The sequence below is a fragment of the Bradysia coprophila genome, unplaced genomic scaffold (assembly GCF_014529535.1).
Source record: "Bradysia coprophila strain Holo2 unplaced genomic scaffold, BU_Bcop_v1 contig_358, whole genome shotgun sequence".
NCBI classification, from domain to species: domain Eukaryota; kingdom Metazoa; phylum Arthropoda; class Insecta; order Diptera; family Sciaridae; genus Bradysia; species Bradysia coprophila.
In genome coordinates, this window is record NW_023503616.1 from 1,409,596 (window position 1) to 1,429,189 (window position 19,594).

The 19,594-nt window shown below is 36.8% G+C and overlaps 4 protein-coding genes across 5 annotated transcripts; all 4 read right to left on the bottom strand.

Moving 5' to 3' along the window:
- Positions 1-516: 516 nt before the first annotated feature.
- LOC119081807 (metallophosphoesterase domain-containing protein 1-like) lies at positions 517-7,675 on the bottom strand. Its single transcript, XM_037191038.1, has 4 exons — positions 7,656-7,675; positions 1,634-1,956; positions 1,477-1,569; positions 517-1,077 (listed from the first exon to the last, which is right to left on the bottom strand). Exons 2-4 carry the CDS (start codon positions 1,902-1,904, stop codon positions 596-598), a joined length of 846 nt encoding a protein of 281 aa, XP_037046933.1. The 5' UTR covers positions 1,905-1,956; positions 7,656-7,675; the 3' UTR covers positions 517-595.
- Positions 5,633-9,913, bottom strand: LOC119081780 (prostatic acid phosphatase-like). Of its 2 annotated transcripts, none has more exons than XM_037190987.1 (5): positions 9,629-9,913; positions 6,881-6,979; positions 6,729-6,812; positions 6,506-6,664; positions 5,633-6,448 (listed from the first exon to the last, which is right to left on the bottom strand). In XM_037190987.1, exons 1-5 carry the CDS (start codon positions 9,788-9,790, stop codon positions 5,741-5,743), a joined length of 1,212 nt encoding a protein of 403 aa, XP_037046882.1. In that variant the 5' UTR covers positions 9,791-9,913; the 3' UTR covers positions 5,633-5,740. The 2 variants fall into 2 exon arrangements, with proteins under 2 accessions (XP_037046882.1, XP_037046881.1); XM_037190986.1 differs by lacking the exon at positions 9,629-9,913 and adding an exon at positions 8,618-9,041.
- Positions 9,914-14,950: 5,037 nt separating this feature from the next.
- On the bottom strand, positions 14,951-16,994 carry LOC119081758 (probable polygalacturonase). Its single transcript, XM_037190948.1, has 6 exons — positions 16,789-16,994; positions 16,300-16,725; positions 15,969-16,240; positions 15,858-15,901; positions 15,431-15,794; positions 14,951-15,369 (listed from the first exon to the last, which is right to left on the bottom strand). The coding sequence occupies exons 1-6, from the start codon at positions 16,841-16,843 to the stop codon at positions 15,016-15,018; spliced, it is 1,515 nt and encodes a 504-aa protein (XP_037046843.1). The 5' UTR covers positions 16,844-16,994; the 3' UTR covers positions 14,951-15,015.
- A 764-nt stretch (positions 16,995-17,758) lies between these two features.
- On the bottom strand, positions 17,759-19,440 carry LOC119081827 (E3 SUMO-protein ligase NSE2-like). The gene is made up of 5 exons (XM_037191065.1): positions 19,252-19,440; positions 19,061-19,182; positions 18,205-18,313; positions 17,962-18,145; positions 17,759-17,894 (listed from the first exon to the last, which is right to left on the bottom strand). Exons 1-5 carry the CDS (start codon positions 19,331-19,333, stop codon positions 17,831-17,833), a joined length of 561 nt encoding a protein of 186 aa, XP_037046960.1. The 5' UTR covers positions 19,334-19,440; the 3' UTR covers positions 17,759-17,830.
- Between the last annotated feature and the right edge of the window lie 154 nt (positions 19,441-19,594).

A 19,594-nucleotide genomic window follows, 5' to 3' on the forward strand; every position in this document is an offset into this window, starting at 1 on the left:
TATACTTAAGGCTGCGAGCGCACTTACGCCGTTTAGCACTCCGTTTACGAGTGAACAATGGAAGCTCCTCCCACTTTCCATTGTTAAAACGTAAACGGAGAGCTAAACGGTGTAAGTGCGCTCGCAGCTTAATGGTCACAAGGTTTTGTAAAATATTCGTTTTTTTTTACGGTCAAAACGAGCGGGTAATTAAAAATTTATATTTTTCTAAGAACTTGATTCTGTTCTGCTTATTTATTTCAAATTCGACGACTTAAATACCAGTTTGAAGTTCGACATGTACTCCATCACATAACAGTATGATCTCTCTTTTCGTTTCATCCATTCCACACGTGTGAGTGGAACGACGACGCTTTAAGTTTCTCCTGATAAAACCATTGAACCATTAGAACGTAAGAACTTTAGTTAAGTCCTTGGACATTAGCAAATCTAGAGGTGGTGCTTCCGTAAGAATGGACCTTTGTTGCTTCGACATGGTCAATTCTAACAACTGTGTAAAAAAAACGTCGATTTTGTGTTCCCAATTAAAATTCTAATTTAATTTTTGAAAATACAACAGAAAATCATCATGACCGAAAAGGACGTCACGTAAATTCTAATCTTTCGAAAAATCTTTCGGCAAATCCATATCAAACACAATTGGCGGATTCACGGGTTGATATTGATAATTACATGTCGTTGCATTAATAAATGTAATTTTGCCATCCGATGTGACGCCATAGCCTTCATGAATATGACCAAAAATGTGGAATTTCGGTTTGACCCGCTGTTGAACTGTCGACAGAAGTTCAACGCAACCGGCTCGAAGCCCAGATCGACACAAGTCACCATGGCCTATTGGTGGTCCGTGACTAATAAGAATGTCAATGTCTGCTGGTATTTTGTTCCATTTATCCAGGATATCTTGCCCGCGGGGAACATTGAAAGCCCAATTACCGAATTCTGGTTGCCATGGTGTACCATATATTTTCAGTCCGTACAATTCTACTAACTGGTCCTCTAAATATGTACAATTGGTGAGGTATTCTCGAAAATCGCGACCATTGTCTGATGTGGGACAGTCGTCTAAAACAGGGACTATTTTTGAGAAATTCTTTGAGAAATTTTTGAGAAATTTTTGAGAAATTTTTTATATTTTTGAGAAATTTGAGAATTTTGAGAAATTTGAGAAATTTTTGAGAATTTCTTTGAGAAATAATTGAGAAATTTTGAGAAATTCGATTTCTCAAAATAGTCTAAATGGTCTAAAAGGATGGTGAAAAGGATATTATTAACAAACCAGTTTTACAATTGATACTGGCGTATGACTATTGACTATAAGTAGCTGACTCGGAAAATATTCTTTCCCTGAACGAGTGTAAAGCGCAGGGGTAATTTTCGGAAATTCTCAAAACAAAATTCCGAGATGATTGGAAGTCTAATTACTTATACAATTTGGGGCAACGTTACTTTGTCTTACAATATGTATTGGTATACCTTGCGATAGCACCAGTGGCTTATTATGAGAAGGGTCAAAACTCAGTTCATGATTGCCAGCAATGACCAGTTTATGTTTATGTGGTAATGAGCCTGTTTAGAATTGGAAATGATAGATGGATCTTCGGGAATACATTAGTTCATTAGTAATATATACCAAGCCACGAATTAAATCCTATCACTTCCTCCCTCTTGCCTGTGTTTGTGAAATCTCCAGCATGAATAAAAATATCACCGTCACATATATCGAACTGAATCCGATGAGTCAGTGAATGCGTATCGCTCATACATACAACTCGCACTTTATTTTTTGGAATGTCCCTTTGCAGCGGATTCATATGTACTTTGATAACGCTTTGTCCCTTCGATATCTCCTTATTCCATGCTAATGTTGGCTCTTTCGTTTTTGAATGTACTACCACATTCATTGTTAATTGAAATTGCAATTCACGTTTAGAATATGTGAGTCACTTATAAATTCTAGAAAAGAAACTAGCCCGGTGGACAGTTCCCTTGAATATATATTTTTAACTGATGAGAATTGTAGACAGAATTTCGCAAGTTTAGTCACCAAAAAATGTAGTTTAAAAAAAGAGTTGTGGAAACGGATATGAATGAGTGACTGACCTCATATATACATTGAGAATGATAAATCAGCTTTTCTTGCGTTGTTTGTATTTTTTGACAGCCGATTTTTTGTTTATTATGTCAAAGCTTTGATTATGTTAATGAGTTGAACCGAAATGTCAGTGATTAGTGCGCCAAATATTCAAATATTTTCAACGGACAGTCAACTAATTTCTCGCAACAAGTGACGAAAAGTAGGACTTTCCATTGCCTCTATTGTGAAAAACGTTGGATAGATCATCTTCAAGTTACAATACTTTCAAACGTAAGCTCAGATATTTTTCGTTGTGATTTATTTAACGCAAAGTTTTATGTCAAAAGGAGCTGCCATTTGAGTACTAAATTTAAAATCCTGTGTAAAAAAGAGAACGAACAATAGGCGGCGGTTCAAAATCTTTCGTTCAATAGTTATTTGTGTATCTGTTTTGGACGATTGTTTTTAGGCAATTTCGCGAGTTTCGTCCTGAATCGGCGATTAGCTATCAACTGCGCAGGCGAAAGAAACATGTCCTTCGTCGGCGCATTTCGATACTCCAAAAGACCGATCATAACATCTTCGTCACTTTTCGACTTTTTCAAAATCTTCTTGGCAATCTGAACGGCGCGCTCAGCTTGCCCGTTTGACCTCGGATACCGCGGTGAACTCGTAACAATTTCCGAGTTCCAACGTTTTGCAAAGTCTCGACACTCAAGCGAACTAAACGGCACATTATCAGCCATTATTTCCCGAGGAACGCCTAGACTAGAAAAAATTTCCACCCAAACCCTTATCACTTCCTTAGACCCTTTGTTTTTTATTCCTTTTAACTCTAGCCACTTGCTGAAATAATCCATCAACACTAAATACAGCTTTCCTTCATGTTCCAAAATGTCACATGCTACCTTGTTAAACGGAAGGGTAGGAATATCATGCGGAATCATCGGCTCACGCGAATTAGACTTTAAGAACCTGTTGCACACTAGGCAATCCTGAGTGACCGTCGCAACATCTGAATTCATATTAGGCCAATAAAACAGTTCTCTCGCACGCTTACCAGTTTTATTAATTCCCAAATGTGCCTCATGTAAAAGACTCAGCGTCGACTGTCTCAATGAACGCGGCACTATTATACGATCACCATAGAACAAAATTCCACTCTCAACCAGAATATCATTCCTTACCTTAAAATACGGCTTGACCTCATCTGGAACCTTAGTCCTATCAGTCGGCCACCCATTGAGACAATATCTCAAAACCACGCTCAGAGTACCGTCTTTCACAGTTTCCTGCCTGAATTCTCCTTCTCGCTGGTCGGAAACATTAATAGACAACACTGAACCCGTGAAATCAGCATCTCCTTCAGAATCCCCTGTATCTAAATAATTTCTACTCAAATAATCAGCTATGTAAAGATACTTCCCAGGAATAAACTCTACTTTAAGGTTATAATTCAACAGCTTGAGCCTCATCCTTTGCAACTTCGCCGAGGGTATCTTGTGCATGTCTTTCTTCATTATGGAAATAAGGGGCTTATGATCACTTTTCACTTCCACATCCCTACCATAAATCAGATAGTGAAACTTCTTACACGCGAAAGTGATAGCCAAAAACTCTTTCTCAATCTGGGCATACCTTCTCTCAGTCTCTGTTAGACTACGCGAAGCATAAGCTACAGGGAGACCATCTTGCATCAAACACGATCCCATACCATTCTTAGAAGCGTCAGTTTGAATCACAATGGGCCTATCTGGATCGAAAGGCTTTAACACCTGTGCACTAATCAGCTTCTGCTTGATTACCTTAACAGCATTAGAATGAATCTCCGTCCACTGAAACAGTACACCCTTCTTCAAGAGTTCTCTAAGAGGTTCCGTTAGCTTCGACAAATTAGGTATGAACTGTCGTACGTAGTTCAACACGCCCATAAATGACTGTAACGTTTTTTTTGTCGTGAGGATCACGAAGCATCTCAATGGAACGTACGCGGTCATCATCTATGAACATGCCTTCTTTGGTAAAAACGTGACCCAAATACTTGACTTTGGAAACTCGGAATTGAAATTTGTCAGGATTAAATTTCACGTTAAGCTTCTTGGCTCTTTCAATGACCGCCATTAACGTCTTATCATGCTCTTCAACCGTTTTCGCGAAAATAAGCAAATCATCTACGACTGTAATCACATTCGGAATGTCTCCGAAGTTTTCAAACGTGAACTTTTGAAATATATCCGTTGACACACATATTCCGTACCTAAAATCAATGTAAGGGGTCGAAAACCAGAGAAAAATCTCAAAACTCCCTCATTTTCGGCCCCGACACATGCAAATGACATTTTTTTGACTTTACAAACTACAACATGATTTCAATGCATACATAGGACTATAAAACAGGAAACTTACTGTGGATTTACATAGCAACGTAAAAGTGACAGATGCAAAAATTTTCTCATACGGCAACTCGAAATTTCATTCATAATTTTAATTTTATGAATGAAATTTCGGGTTGCAGTATTTAAAAAACATTGCATCTGTCACTTTTACGTTGCTATGTAAATCCACAGTTACACTTTCATTTCCATTTTAATACACAAGAGCTTATGTTACCGTTACTTCCTCGTGTTCTACCTCCTCTGCAGTTCTAGATCTATTTAATAATATCGAATACTTATCATTTTTTCGTTATTAAGAAGATAGGTTCTATACTCTATCTGTTTTGTTTAGCGACTAAAATGAAAATTTTAAAAAATCTAAACATAAAACATTTTTGGACAATTTCCAATGAGATACTAATTCAATGGCAATACTATTGCATTAATGAATTTGACAATCTTTCTATTTAGCCCAGTCTCTTGCGTCAATCCGCTCGCTTTACGTTTTTCGAGCTTTTCAGTTGTCGTATACGATTAGGAAAAGTTGTGGAACAAATTCTGTTTTTCGCAAATCGACTGTTTCAGTACATTTTTGGCGAACGAAGATATTTTTTCTAACACCTGGTTTAATTGACTAAAAGGCTTTCTAAGGGCTTTGACTAATTGGAGCTGATAAATATACCGTCTTACAACGTCACTGCCGTCATTGAAAATTAAGTTTTAGGTGAACTTTTTTCACAGGGGGAGACTTCACGACAATTTTCAAGTCAACAAAGTGATGTTTCTCACATGAAACACATTGAGTGTGGTATCGTTAGAAAGGATTGACCTCTGACTATAGACAAAAATTAACTTCGATCAAAATATGTTCATTCACTGCACTTTTGTGACAAAACGAATTCAGAGGGGTGGATGAAATTTCATGAAATGAAAAATTTTGTATGGGAAAGGAACCAGACCGATTTTGCTGAATGATGTTCTGAGCTCCCAATAGGTTCCTGAATCGATATGCGTTCTTAGTTTTTGGGTGCATTCCAGAAAAACTTCTTTTTGTTGAGGAGTCGTGTGAGCTGTAATACAAGTGGATCTTATATTTCTTCAATTTTCTCTCTTAAACTCCACAAGTTTTTTGAAGTTTGCTTTTCTCACTTCTCCCGTAAAATGAAACTAAATTTCATACAAAAATTACAATTTAATGATCGACGCGTTGAGTATACAAATTAAAATGTTTGATTCAAAGTTTATTTACTGAAACAAAAACGGTAAAAAAAAATATTTTGTTAAAATTTCAAGGACCTGAAGGTGGCGGAGTTGTAAAACTTTTATCTCTTGCAGCACACTCACTAGCCTTATCCGCAATGATAAACTTTTTGGTCAATTCGATGAACTGATCCAATGGACAAAAATGGTCACAACCTGGGATGGTAAGTGGAATGGCGCCACTTTTTGCACTGTTTCTCAGATAAATAGAAATACCGTACTCTCCAGTTGCCTTGTCTTCTAGTAGCTCAAAAATGGCCATAATTCCATAAACTGGCAACTGCTGTTCCCAGACACCGATGGCATGCAAAATATTTACCACTGTCGAATCGTGACCGGTGTACAAGAACATTTTCCGATCTTTCGGTTTGATGACACCTGCCTTTTTCTGGTTCCATTCGTTGATCATTTTCTCGAGGAACGGTCCGGCTTTAAATTTTTTCATTTCGTCCGTGTATACGTTGTAGATGTAGCTGAGTTCGGTCAAATTCAATAGTTTATCGGGATAGTAGTTTTTGGTCCAACTGGGCAATTTCAATCCATATTCACTTTCAGCTCGGAGCGTACTGTACAGCGATTGAATGTCGTCAGGTGTTTTAATGTCCATTCCAGTTAGTTCCGTCAATTCCTTGTACATTTCAGCATTATCCCTTTCCACTTGCTTCAGTTCCGGAGATTCGAATACTTCCTTCAGCGCTTCGTAGTATCTTGGGCATGGAGTACGTACCAGTAACAGCTGCGAGAAAAATTTAATTAAAAACGTGTTTTCAATGTGCTGCATTTTCACACTTACAGTATCTTCGTCAAGAGGTTCCGAAAAAATAGGTATGGGTTGCCAATTTAGCCGCCGATTCCACTCCATTGCTGTGTCTCTTGGGGGAAAAAGACCGGCGAGAAGTGTAGCCATAGACATTTGTGTACGCGTCACACCAGTAGTCTGAGCCCACACAGCCTACTCAAAAGAAAAGCAATTCAGAGCATGACATAAAATTGACACAAGGAAATCACATTCATACATCGGGTACGTAAAGATTTCCGAGGAAACGTCCGTATCGTTGATTAAGCCACTGACCAGATTCATACATGTACTTTTTGCCATCCTAAGATTTTAATGAAATCAAAGTTGAGCAAAAAAAAGCAATAAAAAAATGACCCTTCGGCAACGTACATTTGTGATGTGTCCCCATCCATACGGATAAAATGTTTCATTGAAGTGAGGATCCGTCGGATATGTATCGGCTGGTGTTCTAGGGCCATGTCTGAAAACCTGTTTGAAAAAGTAGTAGTTATGTAAGACGCACGTTTATTGTAAAGAAATTAACTCGGAGAAAAAAAAATGAATTAAAGGTTTTGGTCCAGACAATTCAAGCAAAAGTGATCATAGTCGACAGCTGTCGATGAAATGGATTTTTTACAGTGTTTGACAGTTGTGTGACACACTGTCAATCTTCAGTACCCTATTTATAGTACCACTCATGCTTGAAGTGCGTTGGTCGAGATCAAAATCGCAGAGTCTTAATTTGTTTTCATCATTGCCACTTGTTTTTAACATTCATCACTGTCTGTCTAGCTAAAAATCGCGCTAAACAATTTCCTCAACAATTTTAAGATGCATCTTAACATGTTTCGACCATATATCGTAAAATCATAAAACATTTTCGCTTTATTTGTGGTGAAGTGAACCGATTTCTACCTAATTTTTTTTATAGCTAATAGCTCGTTCTGTGGGATGTATCGATTAACATTGTGTAATCCGATCTGAGCATCGAAAACAAGCGATTAGCTGTGGGACTAGGCAAAAACATTTTCAACTATTACGTACGAAAAGGTTAGTTGGTTTAATAAAAACATTCCTGGAATTCTATAAACCTGGAATGATAGCGAAATAACTACTTGGATTGTTAGTGTGAATTCACTTATACTTGGCTTGGACTACGTAGAACAATTAGGAATTCCATAAATATTTATAGTTATTCCCCATCATTTACAGTGCGATAGTAAAGGTATAATATGATGACATCAGTTTGAAATAAACAAATTTTATGGCTGAAAACAAATAAATTTTATATTCGTTTTTTCTGTAGACTAAAGTGGATTTATTCATTCAGTTTTCAGCTCCGTACAAAGAACTGTAGGCTATTAGGTTTAATGGTCCGAATTTTATAAAATAGAATTTTTATTTCTTGCAGATTTTCGAAAATGAGTCCGGCGCATGGGAAAGAATTTTCCAGCAGTAGGTAATACCTACTAGGTATTCCTTCACACCATTCGAATACGTTTCGCAACTGGGTTGGGTATGCCCATCACATTAGAGGTTTATGTACTAAGGTATACGGATTCGTACGGGGCTTGTCGCAGCATTTAAAATTGTACAACAAACGCAACTGGTTTTTCGTTTTTAAATTTATGCTAAATGTTACGCTTGTTTAACTGAAATAATGATCGATGGAAAATATAATGTTTCGAGTGGTTTTCCTGGCTTTAATTTTATGATTTTACACACAAAACATAGTGGTAGACGATTCACATTTTCCAGGTGACGATCAATAAAATTCTAAAAATTAATCTTGACTTTCTGCTTAAAAGTGACTTTCTGCTTCATGTCTTCCGGGACTCACAAAAGGTTGCGACAGAAATATTGTTAATTGATGTAACGTTTTAGGAGATTACTCCCACATTAACAAAAATATTCAACCACCACAACCCCAATGTAAATGTCTCAGAAACCCGGAACTTTGTCGACTTAAAAGAACCACATCATTATAGTATATTACTTCCGAGGTTCCAAGTAGTGTAGAAGGGCTGTATTCCCCACTTGTCAAATAACAACTTGGAACCTCGTAAGTACAATGCTTTACGTGATTATGCAATGTAAATGAAAAAAAAATACATTTCAAGGTCTTACCGTATGAACGAATCGCAAAATTTTATTTGGATCCTCGGGAGATTGATTAGCTCGAAAGTTCACAGGTGAGTTACGTGCACCGAATGCACTTAAGCACAAAATTAACACTAAACCAATAACTAACATGATGCTACAAAACACAGCTGAACGCTTGCTGAAACACTCAGCCATTGCGTATTAGTTTGAGCGAGTGCTTTATTTATAATAAAATGTCTAATCACGATTTTTGTACAAAAAAAAAACTTTTTTTTCTAAACTTTTTTTTATCGGCGTTTATGTAAATAGCATTTCAGGTTTAATTGATTGATGGTTTTGTATGTTTTGCGTTGGAATATGGAGCTTTATGTTGTAAAACGCACCGTATCACATAATATACTAAATTTAAACAAAAAAATCTATTAGGCAGAGGCGTCTTCTCCTATGTATTCTAATGATGATCTGTCCTTCAAGACAATTTCAAGTTCGAAATTTTGTGATTTTTTTTTATTTCAAAAATTTTACGTCGGGTTTGATTCGGAAAGCACTTTAAATATTCAACGTCTGGATTTGATTTGACTAATTCTAACAGCAAACACTATCAGATGACTCACGTCACACTCGTCACACTCTAAGTAATATTCTATTCTAAGATACTGCGTGTATTTCAAGTTTTCTAACACAAAGTAGAGTACAAATGAAAATTGAAATAGTTTTCCAGTAATGAGGTTGGGTGAGACTTGCAATTAAAGTGGTACAAGAATCAAGAAATTGAATTCAAGGAAATTAAGAAACGGATTTCTGATTTAGATTTCAAAAGGACTTCGAAGTAAATTGATGAATTGAATTGACAGTCGTACATGCTCTGCTCAGCCATAACAGACGATTGAACAAAAAGGTTCTCGCTGCTACATAAATTCACCTTCTTTTTCATTGAACAGTACAGTTCGACAATTTATTTCTTATCACTATGGTATTTATAGCTGCTTAAAATTTGCTTTTATTCAAGAAATAATCAAATAAAAATATACCAACCACGTGTACCAATCTCAGAATTTTCCCATTCTTATTGTTTTTCTGCTTGGCTTCGGTTGCTCCAACCGAAACAGCTTTACATAACGACAAAAACAGATGACATATTATTATCAAAACTACATTAAATACTGAACAAAACAAGTTTCTCGTTAAGTCTAACATATAGGCAGACAAATATAGGAACGTTATAAAATAAAAGAAAAGAAAAAAACTCTCAAAATTAGCACCGTAAAAGGTACATCGAAGACCACAAACTGATTCTGAAAAATGGTTTGACGCGGATTGTTTCTGTTTGATACAAAACGGAAGAGTTTATCGTGTATTAAATGCATTTTAATTGTATTGGTAAATGAGAATAGCTCGCATTCCATGTGTGAGCATTATTTACATGTACAACAATAATGTAAATTTATGTTGTTGACCCTGACATTGAGCGAAAAGAATAATCAGATATTCGAACCGTAAATCAACGAAACATTCAGGAGCAGTGAACATATATTGCAGGGTAGGGCCAAAATGAAACCTTCTACATATGTGATTTGGATGTAAAATGACCGGTGGCCCTACAATTTCTGTTTGATGAAAATGGAGCATAATCTAGTAGTGAACTACTTGATAGTGACCTTTTTTCTCAGTTAAATGGTGGCAACACCGGCCACTTTAGATATAAATTTCATGCTGTTCCATTTGTGTGATACGGCCATACCCTCTTGTATGTTCACTATTCAGGAGTAGAAATTTTCGAATTCAAGATGCAAAAAAAAACAGATTGATGTTCTTCAAATAAGACGTATGTTGCTCATGTACTTGTTTATACGCATCACGTATCATTTTTCTTTCAATAATATTTAATGATTTAAGTAATTTGAGTGTCAGGGAAGTTTTAAGTAACTCAAAACTCAACCGCAAGAGCATCCAGCTAAATTGGTTTTTGTTAATCTGATACTCTTATGTCCTTGTTTTTTTTTCCGTTGACGATTTCGTTTAAATGGAAATATTTCTGAAATTGGCTTCGATCGTTTGCTGGACGATATTATCGTTCTAAAAAGTTCGCGAAATCTATTACTTCAGGTGACAATATTTCATTGTAACTAGTCAGCAACTTTGTTGGTTTTTTGTTGGTAAATAAAGGTAAGTTTTAGGTAAAGATAAATTTTGTTCTTAATGAGATAATCGAATATTTCGAGGACTTTCTTCTGTACACTGTGTGCATTCCAATATAGAATTTTTAATTTAGTATTACGGTTTGTCGACATGATCAGGCTGCAGGTATTTCATCACTAGTTCACCTAGAGTTTCTAATTGTTCGAACTTCGTACGACATCGCTGGATATTGTAAATCATTTCGTTGTAAATGGACATCAGTTCTTTAGGTGAAAACAAGTCATTCCTTTGAGAAAATGTGTTATTTCCTGGAAGATCAAATGTAGATTCCTTGAAATGTGTCGACCATGAATTTTGATTCCGCTGATTAGGTTTAAAATTTCTATTATCATTAAGAGGTGGAAACTCTTCGTTGTTATTCGTTGGTACACGTTGATTGATCTTGATTAATTTCTGATTGTGAGTTCGATTTGTGGATACATTTTGCTTCAACTGTACATACTTTATGCGACAAGGGCATTGCGATTAATTTGCCGTGTGATTACCGTTACAGTTTGCACATTTAAGAAGACATTTGTTGTCATTATCAACATTTACATTGCAAAGTTTCGTCACGTGATCACCATCGCATTTAACACATTTAGGAAACCTGCAATTTCTTGTTCCATGGCCACACAATTGACAATTTTTTACATTGCGTTACAGTTGAACTTTGTTTATACTATTGCCATCGTATTACAACCTAATTAATGTATTGTATTCTCTTAAGTTCATTCATCTTCGCAGATCCCTTTTCAAAATAAATCAGGTCGGAAAATCGCTTGTTTTTCAACGTCATGATCTTAATTTCAGTACATTGAACACCAGACTCAGTAAGATGCTTCTTCAGGATGTTAACATCCAATAAATACAAGCCTTTTAATACAATTTTGACGGGTTTAGAATTTGGTATAAAAGAAAATCTTTTCTTCATCCATTGCTTTCGTCATTGACCTAAATTGATCAGAAGTTGCTAAGTTTAAACGGATTCCAGTGGACATGAACTTCAGTGAGTAATTTCCGATCGTTAACAACTTTATGACTAGAGATGAGCGGGCCGCCCGAAATACATAGGCCCGACCCGACCCGATAAGCGTATAAGATTATTGCAAAGCTTTTATGCGTAGAAAATGATTTTTCATTAAATTTCTTATAGTAAAAAAAAGTCGGGTCACGTCGGGCCGATGATTTTTTCGGGTCGGGTTGGGTCGGGCCGCGAAGAGAAAAGTCTCGGGTCGGGTCGGGCTTGGGTTCAAAAAATTGGATCGGGCCGGGTCGGGTTGGGTATTGAAAAAACGTCGGCCCGCTCATCTCTATTTATGACTGTGTCATGATAGTTTTTACCGTACACAATTGGTGGAACTCTTTCGCGTTTGGGCTTGCCAGAATCGTTGACATCGATCTCAATTTCATTTAGCGGACCAAATCGATTTTGAAGCAATAATTCATTTGAAGCATAATTGGCGTTTTTGTTTTTCATATTAAGGTTCGTGGTCGTTGGATCAATTTTAAATTGTTTCTTCATAGGTATGCCAAAATGGCTTTCTGTATTACGTTCATTCTTTGGACATGAATCGTTCGAATATTGTCTTTTAATATTCAATTTTAAATGGTTACTTTTGATTTGAATTTTGTTGGTTTTATTTGATGTTTTTGACTGAATTTTTATCGTTTTTTTTTATATTTTAAGCAAAATCGTATAGCGAAAAAATATGCGACTATTTTGTTAAGAGCTCCTGCTAGAATGATATGACCAGTATTATTATCGGGTCTATTACTTCCATCGATCAAAGTATTTTTAATCGGTTCATTTCAAATCTTGTACTTCAATTTTTTTAACATGCATTTTACTGCATAAAGGACCATATTACCCAGAGCTTGTCATTATTTTTGTCGTCGTTATCAATAACAGATGTTACGGCTGCTAGGAATTTCGCGCCGCGCCATTCACAACAATTGACAAAATGACACATTTTGAATAAGGAAAAGGTCACTTTGGGGGTTATTGTGAATGGCGCAGCGCGAAATTCTTCAACACCAACAGGGAGTTACCGAGTAGTGATGATCAAACATTATTCAATAAATTGCCGCTAGTTTCGAGGAGAAAGATTTGAATCTTTTAAGACGTTCTAGTAGACCACTTCTTTACAATGAAATCAAAAAACTTGGTAAAATACATCGAATCCTTGCTCACTATGTCTAATTACGTCACGTACACGTTACCTCTCGATACTATAATTGTCTGAACAATACACATTCCAAAAAACCACAACGTTTTCGAGCTCTTCCCTTTATTTGATATTATTTACTTAAGTGTATCATCATAATACTATACAACGATGAGTCACAATCTCTACAGATGTCAATCACAATCAAACACTTCAAATGGTTATTCCCTTAACTGTTAAAGCAAAGGGTCTTACATCGGAAAATACGTCGTCAAGTTCACTGTGATCGGTTTTATGTTAAATGTTAGCAAGAAGCAAAAAATACTGAGATTTCTGTAACGCTTGATGCCACGATAACTGAAGTAATTATCTACCGATTTTCAAAAATTAATTTTCAATCGACGAGGAAAAACATTCCTGAGGTTAAGTTCGTAGATGGGTATTATCGCCCGAATGATCTGTGAGTTATTCACAAAAGAGTCTTTGACTGATTTTTTGATAGCACGATGGCAGTTGAGCAATCACCAACGCTTTTGGAAACATTTGTTTGAATTGACGAAGTATAACATTTGTGAGGTTAAGTTCGTAATGGGCAATATTTTTCTAATGATCTGGGAGAATTTTTGTCGTTTTTTTATTTGACATGCGTTAACTAGGCTAGTTCTGAGCCTCTTGCAGAGTTTTTGTTTTCTTCATTCAAGAATCAAATTTATGAGATCTGGTATCTCCTAATCTTTGCCTTCGATTGTGTTGTTTCTTTTTACAGTAGGTTTAAACTGATGCTATGCATTTTATGGTTATAATTTTGAGAAGTTAATAGTCATTTGTGTACCTGTTTTGGACGATTGATTTTAGGCAATTTCGCGGATTGTAGGCCGAACGAAGTGAGGCTTACAAGCGAAAGTGCCTTAAATCAACCGTCCCAAACAGGTGCACATGTGAGTTTTCATGCTGAGGGCCGGAAACCCGAGAAAATTCGAAAAATTGCCCTCATTTTCGGCCCCGAAGCATGAAAAATAAATGTTTCAACGTCTTTTGATAACTTTTAATTATTACCGCATGAGCGCGATAGGCACAACCAAAAAAATTTTAAAATTTAACAGCAGAGGACCAACACTATCAATTTTGAAAACTTCATCAGTCAAGGGACCTGATCCACCCACCAACCAGGTCGGACCTTGCTATAAATAGTCTAATCTTGCACGCAATGCACAACATTAATGTTATCCGAATCCGAAATTGTGATTATATATCATGCAGTTTAAGCATTCGCTCAAATTGAGCGGCTCAATGACAAAATTTAATCTTCAACAACTTAATGTGTCATTTTAAGCAATAAACACAAAAGATACGTGTCCGTTAGGAAGTAACGCGATAGACTGACTGAAAATAATGAACGATACACGTTTAGTCAAATGAACAACTACATAACCACTTACCATAATCTTAGTACAAAGCACCTAATTAGTAGACAATGCATATAAAGCCAATATTTATGAACGAGAGCATTTCGTTTTCACAATTTTACTTAGATATTAATGTAAACACTGATGGTAATAAATTTATTGTGCGCTGGATGTGAGCACTCTAATACCTTCATCTTATTGATAAATAGAAAAGAGTCACATACGGCACGGCATTTTCAAGAGCTCGTCGTTCTTCTGCAGATGATTGATGTTGATGTTACAGAGGTAACAGATTAAGTAGGAGTAGATGCGGTCGCTATACCTAACCCTCCAGTGGACCTGTAGTGCTTGCATAAATAGATTTTCTAGATCCTGTCAACCCTATTAATGTAATCTAGTATATGAAATGATATGCGAATGCGACACATATAATATTATGTGGAAGGATGTAGCAGCAATGTGACCCGATGTTAATATTTTTGTTCAAGAAACAGTGGCCATTCAATATTGATTGTTAAGTGGCGGTTGAAGAGTTGTTTTCTAATCAACTTTTCGTACAATCTCTCAAGTATTTGTATCTAATGCGATCAAAGATAAAGACAAGGTTTAACTTATTCATCCAAATTTATTTTCTAGCATAACTTTTTGGCACTTTAAATTACTGATAAAATTAAACAAACATTAAAAATACAGAAACTATCAACATAATGAATGTAGATGCGGCCAACGAATGACCTGCATCAGTTACTGATTTCCATTCTTGCCACACCTGCACATAAACCTCGGAAAATTCAATGGAATCGACATCCTGGATGACATAGTGAGGAGAATTTCGGAGTCCGGAGAATGTCATGTTGCGAAGTGTCATTTCGATGTAGGAAGTATCCGGAGTGGGATAACCTTTCACCACTAATGAATACGGAGCTCCTCCAGTCACGTCCACATTCTCTATGAATACTTCCTTTAAGACTGGTTTGAATGCGGCATTTGGACCTTCTTCGTAATAGAAATCGACTTCAACAACCTAGAAAAAGAATTCATTGCGTAAAGGCAGTGCGTTGGAAAACAACCTTATCATTTCTCACTTGTTTAGCGACTTGACCGACTCGAATGTTTCTCAAATAGAACTTCTCGAGCATTCCTCCTCTGAGTGCATTGTTTTTCACTCTGATAGCTGTGTCCAAATTCGGACTGTCCAAATAGCAATCTTCTGCGAAAACATTTCGAACTCCTCCTGATATACAGCTGCCAAGTGTGATACCACCGTGTCCATCTGCCATTGTACAATTTTGAATAACAATGTTTTCAGACGGTACGCCGACTCTACGACCATCTTCATTTCGTCCGGATTTAATTGCAATGTCGTCGTCTCCAGAATTGAAATAGACTCCAGTGATGAGAACATCTTTACATGATTCTGGATCAACACCGTCGGAGTTGGGTCCAAGACTTTAGATTAGGAATTAGTAAATCAGATTATGTTGAAATTTAACATTGCCAGACTTTACGTACCTTGTGATGTTGATATTTCTGATGATTACATTTTCACAGAGAACCTGAAATTGTATCGATCGGATTTATTTTCGAACGTAGGTTAATCGTCAACAGTAAAAAGCAACATACTGGATGTACAATCCACATCGGACTGTTTAAAATGGTGACACCCTCGATTAAAACATTTTTGGATCGGTAGGGCTGAATAAATTGTGGCCGCAAATAAAATCCTTCACCAAACACGCGAGTTTCAACAGGCGTTCTATCTTCAGCCATTTGAAACAGTGCATTACGAGCATTTGTTTGATTTTCGGGAACTGTGATCCAGCATTGTCTGGACCAAGTTCCTTTCCATGGCCACCAATGTTCGCAGTCGCAATTACCATCAATCACGCCATTACCTTTAATAATGCACCAGATATTTTCAAAACGTAAATGGCATCGAAATGTGTTTGTTTACCCGTTATCGCTATATTTTCAGCTTCAAATGCGTAGATAAACGGAGAATAATTCATCAGCTCCACACCCTCCCATCTTGTGAAGACAAGCGGATACTTTGTGGTGTCTCGTGTGAATCGAATTATAGCGCCAGGTGACACTTCCAGGGAAATGTTAGAAAGTAACGTGATTGCCGATGTTATAAATGTTCCCTCGGGTACGTAAACAGTGCCACCGCCATTATCATGACAAGATTGAATGGCTGTCTTAAATGCGTTTGTATTAGCGTCAACAGTTGCGGATGGTGCCTCAACATCGTCACTGTTTGGACTCCTGATGGCATTAAAATCTAAGATGTTGCATTGGCGATTCGGTATTATTGGTGGTGTTATTCGTCTTAAGATTTCTGGCACTTGATCCCAGGGATCATCCGTTTGGCATGCTACATCTTTTCGAATGGACATGGTGTGAAAACTGTGGATAAATTGTTGTCGAGGTAATTTATACTTACATGCAGCCAAAATTCCGACAAGGACTATGTGGGAAATCAACGCCTGTCGAACCATTTCAATGGTAAAGTAGTGGTCAGGACAAAAAAAATTTAGTTGTTGAACCGAGAACTTAATTGTAGTGTAAACCGTCAGCCTCGGTGACGATTTTATATGAATACGTATCGACGAGCAACGCAAGGAGAATGTGTGTTCGAAGATAGAGCTCAATTCAATTTATGGGGTAATCGATAGCCGCAATGACGAAGGTACACCACTTATCGTCGCTTGATAAATTGACACTATATCAGTACGTGACAGCAAAGAATCAGCAATCAATTTCTCGATGAAGTGTCTATTACGCTTATTGCCCATTATCAACATCATCATTGTGAGAAACAACCGAAAATACCACCAATCGATTACATCGACAATTCCGGAGATTACTAATACATTAAGTGTAACATGATTGGTATATGAATTGAAATTCAATTTGATGAATGGCTTTCAGTTCTAATTGGTGTAATATTTCATATCCAAAGTGTTGCATTAAATGTTCGCGTGGTAATTCGTGGTTGATCTGTATTCGTCCTAGGAATGTTGTCTTTTAATCGCTTCTGTACCACCTGCACCGTGTCGTGATATAGTGGGTTATATTAAACAGACAATTCGTGATAATTCAGACCTGACAATACATAAGACTATCACGACGGGCATAGACAATTGTGAATGGACTCCCGTTTTATTTTTCCTTTTATTTCTACCTTTGGTAATATGCCGCTTTCAGCTGTTGATAAAAATGATTATTGATTATGCAGAAAGGAGCAGGTGTATAAAGCACAACAGGGAAGTGTGTACGACAGTTAAATCACAATCGAAACGAACGATAGCGGAGAAAGACTGTGGTGACAAAAATATTACTTCCGATTCACTCTTTGAACCAAACATCCGGTAAGTTGACTAGATATTGAAAAGTCGGCACAAATTTTTTCAAATTATTATTAAGAAACCCTGCTGGTACAACAATTTACAGCCCAATGAATTCGTTATCGGTAACGTTTTTGTTCACAGTTCAATTAAATCTTGTTCGCTGACAAAAGTTTTATTGGAACAGCCAACCATCGGACATCTAAAATTGATTGAATTGAACAATAATTAATGTGCCGAATGTGGAGAGCTAAGTGGCTTATGCATACCTTAATCGGCGATTGATTGCCAACGAATCGATGACACTTTGATAGCCATAAATGTGATTGCAATGTTTGTTCCGAACCGGCCGGACAAGTGGGCCCTTCGTTATCGGATCAATAGCGTGACTGGTTTCGGTAATTTCCATATCATTGGTAACTGTAGTTTGCGTGACTGTTGTTGTTGATGAGACTGAAAAAGACAGTATAATGAATGCAACGTACAGGTTGCAATTGGCAATCGTAAATTACGCATTCGTTTGCTTAATAAATCACGAGTAAAGCGTTCGAAGTTTTTGTAGATGTGGTGACGCTTCACAGCATCGTCATCAACGTCTCCCGCCATGGATCGACGAAAAATCTGAAATAGATTGAAGGTAGAAATGCTTTAGTATGCATTATGCACGATCAAGATTTTTTTTTTCCTCGGATCAGATAAGCCAATTGATCAATTAGCTAAAGATGATCTGTGATCTGATCTGAATGACTGAAGCCTCTATAGAACCGTTAGACTGTTCTGGCAATTGTGAAACCACATTTTTCAATTTTCCTTTTTATCTTTGGCAACAGAGTTGTCCCATATCGTATGATAAGAAAAAATTACATTTCGAACTCAGGTTTGAATAACTTTGTCAATAAACAAGCCATTGATTTGGAAGTATGAGGCTTGTAGTGCTTACAAAGACGACGCGGTATATACCCAAAAAAGTCAAAAGTATTCGTGTTATCGCGCTAGACATCGCAAATCGATATTTGGCTCCAGGCTTCGAAACTTCCTGGGCAGCAACAACCAAAAACATTGAATATTACGTGGTATCATCCAGAAGTCCAACATTAATAGGATATCCGTATTACAGCTAAAAAATGTGTTTTATAGAATTGTCAAGACAGTCTAACGATTCTGTAGAGCCAACGGTCATTTCAGATCGGAAGTGACTTCAATCTAAGTTTCATAATAGCTGGATGAAGTTTTTTTGCAAATTGGTGATAATTACTAAGATTCGTTTGAAAATATTTCATCGAACTCTTATAGAGGTTATCAGTACCAGTAAACCAAAATTTTCTATGAAAAATCGTTATTTGAATCAAAAGAACACAAGTGACTTACAACATCAAATTCTTCTTCCGTTTGAGCTTCTGCTGCCGATTCCATTGCTTCTATCGCATTAGCATTTTCCAAATCGACTTGAGAAATTTTCGCTGCCATTGCCAGGAACTCGTCCAGATTCGCTGCATATTGAATGGCAATGTGGCTCGAATTGAAAAGGGTTCGAATGTTTTACGTTTTACTGTTCTCACCGTTACTGTCGCATTTTATGGCCAGTTCGCAGGTTTTCTTTAAGCTGGTGATTATCTTCTCGATTTGTGTAGAGACTTCCATTCTCGACTATTTATGCGATATCCAAGTAAGAATTTTTGGCGCAACTTTTTCACTTCACAAATTTGCTTTATTTTCGTTTTTTTAATTTGTTTTGTTCATATTATTTTGAACCGATTCGAATACCGGTCTGAGCGGTCTGAGGTTAAGTAACGTACTAGATGAAAAGTACAAATGCACTGAGCAGCCACTTAAAAACAAGTAGAACATTCATTTTTGTATAAAGGTTTAGATCTACAGAAAACTTTTTCTTCGAAAGTAGCA

Coding starts and splice junctions, on each gene's coding strand:
- LOC119081807 (XM_037191038.1), bottom strand. CDS start 1,904: ATGAATGTGGTAGTACATTCAAAAACGAAAGAGCCAACATTAGCATGG. Junction 1,570..1,633: donor AGGATTTAATTCGTGGCTTG/GTATATATTACT, acceptor AATTCTAAACAG/GCTCATTACCACATAAACAT. Junction 1,078..1,476: donor GCCACTGGTGCTATCGCAAG/GTATACCAATAC, acceptor TCTCAAAAATAG/TCCCTGTTTTAGACGACTGT.
- LOC119081780 (XM_037190986.1), bottom strand. CDS start 8,788: ATGGCTGAGTGTTTCAGCAAGCGTTCAGCTGTGTTTTGTAGCATCATG. Junction 6,813..6,880: donor GATGGGGACACATCACAAAT/GTACGTTGCCGA, acceptor TTAAAATCTTAG/GATGGCAAAAAGTACATGTA. Junction 6,449..6,505: donor AACCTCTTGACGAAGATACT/GTAAGTGTGAAA, acceptor TTTTTCTCGCAG/CTGTTACTGGTACGTACTCC.
- LOC119081758 (XM_037190948.1), bottom strand. CDS start 16,843: ATGGTTCGACAGGCGTTGATTTCCCACATAGTCCTTGTCGGAATTTTG. Junction 16,726..16,788: donor TGTCGGAATTTTGGCTGCAT/GTAAGTATAAAT, acceptor CCATTCGAAAAG/ATGTAGCATGCCAAACGGAT. Junction 15,902..15,968: donor CGATGTGGATTGTACATCCA/GTATGTTGCTTT, acceptor ATACAATTTCAG/GTTCTCTGTGAAAATGTAAT.
- LOC119081827 (XM_037191065.1), bottom strand. CDS start 19,333: ATGGAAGTCTCTACACAAATCGAGAAGATAATCACCAGCTTAAAGAAA. Junction 19,183..19,251: donor CATAAAATGCGACAGTAACG/GTGAGAACAGTA, acceptor TTCAATATGCAG/CGAATCTGGACGAGTTCCTG. Junction 18,146..18,204: donor TTTATTAAGCAAACGAATGC/GTAATTTACGAT, acceptor TGTCTTTTTCAG/TCTCATCAACAACAACAGTC.